Here is a 7,863-nt window from a genome sequence, read left to right as displayed (position 1 = left end):
TGTATGTGTGTCAAATTAACATTTGAAAGCCCAATACTGATCATTTCAATTTGAAGTATACACTAGCCATTATTCTGTATGAATATCTATATGTGTATTCTGTATGTATAAATATGCAGATACACATTACAAAAGCTGCTGGAAACGACAGTTTAAGTCTCCTTTTAGAGTGATATCTTTACGGTCACAGCTCTATAAAGGAGTTTATCTTTTATTTATTTTCATATTGTTTTGTCATATCTTGTACATATGTGTTTGAAATGCAGAAACCATTTACGCAAAATCATAAAAACACACCAAAGTCCATGAATCTTTTCCTGAAGCTGTGCAGGAAAGAACCTCCTCCATTAAGAAGATGGAAGTGGATGAAATGCCTGGCTGTTATCAAACAAAAGTCAAATATTAATATTGAAAAAAAAAAAAAACATAATTCTAATTATCTCTAAGCAGTCACTCCACACTGACTCCATTTCCTGCACACTGTGTTCCATCTTCTCTTATTCTGCACACACACTCACACTGATCAGTGGTGTAGTTAAACATTGTCTCCCCTCCATCTTTTTGTATTCCTCTTGCTGTTTTACCTCTAAAAGCACCTGCTGTGGCTGAACAATGAGCCAACAGCAGCAGCAACAGTCCGCTGACATACCCCCGGCTACCACTAGGGGGCACTACACTGCCATGAAACAAAGCCCGGTCCCAAAGCTTGGCTCCTTTGTCTGCTATACATTAAGGAACCATCTCCATCCAAGATAAAACCGTGTATGATTATTTTACCCCCCTAGTCGCCCTCAAAGACGGCGACAATTGCTGTGGAATCCTTGAGAGATTTTAATTTCCTTTGACTCTGGAGATTCATGCATGTCAAAGGCAGTAGCTGAAATGTAAATGTAATTGCTCTGTTGCTCTATTGAAATGAAGATGCTGCTGAAATGAAGCGTCTGCATGGCTCGTTTCTGTCTACTTGTGGTCGACTTTCCTCAAATATGAAAAGGGAAAGAGGAATCAAACACACAAACGGGTCTATTAATTGCATCCCCTAATTTTTCAATAGGCACTGAGAGAGATTTCCTGCGTGTGGTATAGTTTTTTTTTTTTTTCAGGTTTCTGGCATTTCAGTGGAGCTAATGTAAAGAAAAGCATAAAAGCTTGTTTGATGTGCATTCCATGTCCCTCGCTGCTTTGAAAAAGAATGGCACAATATCAGTGATCTGTTCCTGCATTTCTGTGAGTGTGTGTAAGAGATCTGGACACCTACAGGGAATCTTATACCATCTGACCATTATCTGCGGTTAAAAACAGGGCCGTTCTTTCTCTCTGCTCAAATAATTTTAAGCCTTACTAATTGAAAATGTCAGCTTGAAAAGTCAAGGCCTGTTGCGGCGAGTTAAGAGACCAGTTGGCATTAAGAAGACCTTAAATCAGCCCCGAGGAAATTGGTTTAATTTTTCCTCTTGCTTTCATTCTTCAGTTTTTTTTCCCCCTTTCCCTCTCAGTATTTTTGCATTTTTGTTTCAGGGAAATTCTACACGCAGCAACAGCAGCAGCAGCAGCAGCAGCGTCCTCGCTCTGAGGTTCAGACCAATATATTGGCTTGACTTGCTGATTCTGACTTTTCATTAAAAATGTGATCTGGTCCGGTCATTGTGCAGTCTGCCTGTGATGTGATGATTCTCCTCGACAGCGGCACGTGAATATTCATACATATTTTCTTTTCATATCAGATAAAAGAAGAGAAATTGTTTCACCGTGGTGTTTGAGGATTTTCATGGATTGTCAGGAGAGACATGTTTAATTCTAAAGTAAGGAGCTACAGGCTTTTGAATGGCCGTGTTAGTGTCTTATGAAAGTCTAAATGCTATTTCAAAGCCTTTTCAACACTAGAAAAATACAAGTCTGGGGGATGATATTAAAAAAAAAGAATTTTGTGGGTCTTTTATTTTAGAATTTTGAGACAGGAAATTAGTCATATCGAAAATTCTGCCCTCCTGCTGTTGCCTTTCAGTGACAAATATTAGTGCGACCCTCCCTCAGAGACAAACAAAAAAGGAAAAGTGGCATAGGTGACATCATAACACCTTATTACCTTTCCTTGTTTCCTTTCTATTTCGACAAAGAGGAAAAAATTAAATGTTGTCACACTTGAGACCCCCCCTCCGCCCCCCCCATCCTTTTCATGGACACTGATGTCTGTCTGTGTGTGAGTTTGCGTGTGTGCGTGCATGGAGGCTTTTGTCAGCCGTGAGTGCTGATCACAGTCGATGATGTAGTGTGTGTGGTGTGTGTCAATGCATATGATTTCCAGTGTTCACACACAAACACACACACACACACACACACACACACACACAGTGATATTTTTTTTACAGAAAGAACGTTTTAGTGGGTGCTGGTGGAGGTGTTGGCTGAGGGCCGTGAAGCGCTCAGCACATCAATTAATCCACCACTGCTAGGTGCCAGGGTGTGTGTGTTGGTGTCTGTGTGTGTGTGACAGAGAGAGGGAGGGAGAGAGAGAGAGAGAGAGAGAGAGAATGAGTGTGTATGTGTGTGTGTGTGTGTGAAGCTCAAATCTAATTATTCTCTGGCTTTCCTACAGAGTACAGAGTCCGTTAGAAAGACTGCTGGTGGCTGAAGGTTTTCATTGCTGCAATGCCTCTCTCTCTCTCTTTCTCTCTCCCTCTGTTTCTTTACATCCCTCTCTCTCTATTTTCTCCTGTCTGCTCTCTCTCTCATCCCTCCGTGCATCCTGCCTCACCCCACCTTTCTCTCTCTGTCTTTCTCCTCCTCCTTCGTCCATCCTCCCACCCCCATCCATCTCTACCTCCGTATCCCTCTCTCTCCTCTCTATCACTCTCTCGCAGATGCCACATCACACCACACACTCTCCCTTTCTCTCCCTCTCTCTCTCCCTCTCTCTCTCCCTCTCTCTCGTCCGTCTGCTCTCTGCTCTCTCATTCGCTCCGCCGGCTCGTTGCCGGCTGTCAGTTCATTTGCCGTGGCAGAGCAACAACTGGCTTCTTTCAGCGCTCGGAGCAGAGGGGGGAAGGCGAAAGCAGCAGGAAGAGTGGAAGGAGAAAAAGTGGAGGAGAACGAGGAGAAGGAGAAAAGGAGGAGGAGGAGATCTTTTGTTAAGCATCCATCCCTCCCCTCATTCCTCCCTGGCGGCGGCAGCATCAGCACCGCTGCCTCCTCCACCGCCGCTGCTGCTCCCACTGCTGGATCCTCCGTCTCCTGCCGGGATCTGCCTCCTCCTTCTCCTCAGGGAGCTCTTCCTGGAACTGGGAGGGGGAGGGAGATCACCACCTCCCAGCTTGCCGCGGACCCTCTGCAAGGCATCGGGAGAAGGGAAGGAAGGGAGGAAGGAAGGGGAGGGAATTTTAGAAGAGGTGCGTCGGGAGAGCAGAGAAGAGGCAACACCCTGGGTTACAGAGCAGAGAGGAGAAGAAGAAAAGAGGGTAAGAGGCCACCACGGCACACAAAGTGGACCTGTTGTCGCAGTTTCACCTTTTATTTTTATTTTTCCACTCCTGTTTCTTCTGTTGGAAAATATTTTTGACATTGTCCCTTCTCTCTCTGACTGGAGGAGATTTTTATTCTATTTTTCCAAAAATTTCTCCCCCCTTTAACCTGCAGCATTTGTCTTCTCTTATGCTTGTGCATCGCCTCAAGTGTGTCTCATCCCTTTTTCGTCCCCATATGCCCTGTCCACTCTTTCCATGCTCATGAGACTTGCGGGCAATCAAATCAGAAGAATGAGGAGGTGGGTGTTTGTGTGTGTGTGTGTGTGTGAAAGGAGAGTCCTGTAAGTTAAGAGGAGAAGGAAAAGAGGAATTGCAATTCCTCAGCATGAAGAAAAATAAAAGGAAAAAAAAAAAAAAAAATTACACCGGAGAGGACAACCTGTGGTACTCTGTTTGCTGCGTGCTGAATTTGTAAGTGTGTGTGTGTATGGGGAGGGGAGGGGAGAGAAAGAGTGTGTGCGGAACTTTGAATGAAAGCGAAGGAAAGAGAAGATTCCTGGTGTTTGATTTTAGCTTTTGCCCCTGCTCTCAGAGTAATCTGATGAGTCTCCGGGGTGCTTCCACTGAACAATCAATGATACTTGGGCTAGCTGACCTCTCTCTCTGTGTATGTGTGTGTGTGTGTGTGTGCGCGCTAATAATCTCTAGCTGAAGCCCTCAGGTTCTCTTGTCTCTCCCTCTCTACAGATGGCCTGGGCTGGGCCAGGCTAGCCAAGGATCTGCGTGCGTGCGTGTGTGTGTGTGTGTCAGTGAGTGTGTGTATTGCTGCGGGTGGTAAATCCCAGCTCTCTGCAGCTTGGGGGTGGTTGGGCAGGTGGATGGGTGGGGGTCTTCCTGATTTTGGCTGAGGGTATCTATGTGTGTGTGTGTGTGTCTCCTGGGCTGAGTGGTCCAGGCCGGCTGGCTGAGTGGAGGATGAGAGGGGAAATAGAGAAGAAGAAGCTGGGAAGAAAAGAGGAGGAAAAAAACCCCAAACGTGTAGATTATCATCTAATCTGCTTTCTTCTTTTCTTCCTGCTTCATCTGCTCAGTCTTTATTTCACTCTTTCTCCATTCCAACCCCTTCCTCCTCTCCTTTTCCTTTCTTTTTCTCCTCTGTCCACACCTCCACCCTGCTCAGGGCTGTTGATTCCATTTATCAATTTGTCCATCTTGCCTCAGCCCCTCTGCAGAGTTTGAATTTTTCATCCAGATGAACGAAAGTCTGTGTTTCCTGCGCTGGTTTGATTGCAGATCCACTCAGTTTTATCTTGTTAAATTCAATACATTCTCTGTCAGTCTCTTACAACTGATAACTGCAGCAAATGACACTAATATCTCTCAGTTTTGATGAATGTATGTGATGAAATTCTAATTTAGACTAGTTAATCTCGTGTCAGCCCTCGGCATCGAGGAGACACACACACCAACAAGCCTCTTCCTTTAACCAAACCATCTGCAGTAATTGTAAATATTGATTGAAGACAATAAATCAATGGAATGATTTTGGATCGGCTTAGCTGGAGCATGCTCTTTGTATTCAGCCGGCTAGTTCAATTAGAATAGAATGGAATAAATTTGCTTGAACTTTTCATACATAATTCATGGCCTCGCTCCGGCATTTAAACTCATCGCTTTAATTTGAAAATAAAAAAGAGGGGAAGTAATAATAATGATTGCTAAATTAACATTTAGGAATTAATTTAAAAGGAATTTTAACATTTGAAATTTTAAGGGAAATGAATGTCATGGGCTGTGATGAGTCTCCATGAATTTTGAATTGGAGACTGAATGTATATTTTCCAATATGTACCAGACAACAGTAATCAGCCTGGAGGGAGCTGGAGCGCAGGCTGATGTGCTGCTGCAAAAAGCAGCACTATTTTTATATAATCAAACAAATTAGTTCTCTGCGTGTGTTGCACCCTCCCTCCTGTGGTATAATCCATGTGTTGATTTCTCTCCTTGTGTTGTGGGGGTGGGGAGGGCGGGTGGTGGTGGTGGTAATGGAGTGTACGGGGCTATTGTCACACCACGGCAGCTCCCGGCCTGACCTCCCTAACCCCGCGTCTCCCCTGTGTGTGCTCCCCCCACCCACTTACACCCAACCCTCCCCCCTCCACTCCCACTCCCCACTTCCAGATCTCATTACACCCAGATAGGGCCAAGCAGGAGGAGCATCAGCGGCAGGGAACTGGACGTCACCGCTGGATGAGGACTTCCAGGAGACAGGGGCGGCGCTTACCGGGCCTTGACCCAGGTAAGAGGCTTGCTGTGGGGGTTGCAGGCTGCACCCCCCCCCCCCTCCCCGCCCTGTCACTTCCAGAGTTTTGTGTACAAAACCAAGAGAGAGTGAATCAAGCTAACCTCAGCTTTTACACTACGTTCTTTTCCTGTTTTTTTTTTTTGTTTGTTTTTTTTGTTTTGTTTTTCTGTTTCTCCACTCCATACACGCTGCTGGCTCGGATTGAAAATGCCACCGTTGTCAATTTTCTCCTTTGCAGAGGAGCCATTGATGGAGCCTTGCCTCACGCTGCAGCGAGGCGTCTTCAATCAATGCGACTGCCCCACTTTCTCTATATGTGTATGTGTCTGTTTGCCACTGGAGCCTGAAGGGAGGCTGCTGATGGTGGCGGCGATGGCCATGGTGGTGATGTTGGTGGTGATGATGATGATGCGATGGCAGTGGCGCTGCTCACGTGATTTCTGGCTTAGCTCCCCGTGTTTACTGAAAGACTCTCTTCGGTGACGGGTATTCTTGGGTGGATAATACGGATCACGTTGTTATTGCTTAAGAATACGCGTAGTCGAGGAGAGTCCTCTCTTCGCCCAACATCAGCAACACCCACAGCCCCCGACACCCACCCACCCACCTCACCTCACCCCGACTACCCACCCACCCACCCACGGAGGACTGTCAGGTTGGACGAAGCCACACCTCCTCTTTCCACCCTTCCAAAAAGAAAAAAAACAAAACAAAAAAACCCCACCTCTTCTTTGATCTGTACTGCATTGCGATGTATTTTTGTTTTCCTGCCCACTTCCTGTCTGCTGAGCCATGGTTTGAGGTCGAGAGTGTCCTCACGTTTGTCCCACTGTGCATCTGTTAGTCTGTCTCTGTCTCCATGGCGTTGGACAACGTAGTGTGTTTGTTTTGTGTATGTGTGCGTGCGTGTGTCGGACATGTTGCTTCGAGATCGTCCGGTCTCAGAGAAAAACTGGCACATTGTCTTGTCTGACAGCAACTTCTTATTATGTAACTCTATCTGCATGAACAGTGTCTGTTCCCGTGATGTAAGGACAGCATGTTAGCTTGCTCACTAACACTAACATGTATATTTACATTAGGAGGGTCAGGCCTGATTATTGATTTGGAGATATATGGGGTCAATACTGGCTTAAACCCTTTAATAAGCTGAGGCCTGAATATGTGCTGGGAGTCAACCTTGGCTATAACATTAGTTAGAAAGCTGCACAGTCTTTTTCTGTGTACACCACAGACTAATACATAGACATACAAAACAATGCAGAATACTCACTTTTAGTACTATAGGTATAGGATTTGAAACCTTGCGGCTGTGTTTTCATTTCATTTCTAAACTGACTAGTATGACCAGGTTAACCTACTATGGGGTCCTAGGCTAATAACAAGCAAATGGGCCCCCATTAAAACCCCTTTCCATCCTCCCTCTGTAAATTGTGCAGTGATAGCTGGCTGCAGGTTTGTTAGGTGCTAATTTCATTAGTCACAAATAATTAATGCACATGCAACATGTAAATGCAAAACTAAAACGATGAAAATTTTGACAGGGCCGCAGGATTAGGGTTAGAGTTAGGGTTAACAAATCAGGACCCAACTTTAGGCTATTCTCATGTTAGCTGATATTGTACTGATATATATATATATATATATACATACATACAGTACTTTAGGTTAAAAAAAGAAAGAAAAAGAAAAATCAAAACAAAACAACAAAGATAAAAATAAATAAACAATAATAATAATAATAAAAAAAAATAACAATAAATATAAATAAAGAAGCCTTGTGTTTTGGGGACCCTGAACACTGGGGCCTCAGGGCAGTTGCTTTGTTTACTTTGTGGTTGGTTATCCAGCCATGCTGATCAGATACAGCTGCATACATGCAGTTTCAATAATGAAAAATAAAATTCCTCTGTATCTTTCAGAAGATTATATATATATATATATATATACATACACACACACACATATATATATATATATTATCTGTTAAAAATTGCATAAAATGAAAAACCTGTTATTCTTTTCTCTTATAATTATTCTCTCAATTAATTGATTGGTTCAGAAAATTATACTAGAGAGTAAACAGTTCCCAATACA

The 7,863-nt window shown here is 44.1% G+C and overlaps 1 protein-coding gene across 1 annotated transcript; it reads left to right on the top strand.

The window, feature by feature from the left end:
- Positions 1–2,815: 2,815 nt before the first annotated feature.
- On the top strand, positions 2,816–7,515 carry LOC108898462 (uncharacterized). Its single transcript, XM_018698324.2, has 3 exons — positions 2,816–3,455; positions 5,643–5,760; positions 6,005–7,515. The coding sequence occupies exons 1-3, from the start codon at positions 2,862–2,864 to the stop codon at positions 6,247–6,249; spliced, it is 957 nt and encodes a 318-aa protein (XP_018553840.1). The 5' UTR covers positions 2,816–2,861; the 3' UTR covers positions 6,250–7,515.
- The last annotated feature ends 348 nt before the right edge of the window (positions 7,516–7,863 follow it).

Source organism: Lates calcarifer, linkage group LG24 (genome assembly GCF_001640805.2).
Source record: "Lates calcarifer isolate ASB-BC8 linkage group LG24, TLL_Latcal_v3, whole genome shotgun sequence".
Classification (NCBI taxonomy): Eukaryota; Metazoa; Chordata; class Actinopteri; family Centropomidae; genus Lates; species Lates calcarifer.
This window is presented reverse-complemented; position numbering and strand designations above follow the sequence as displayed.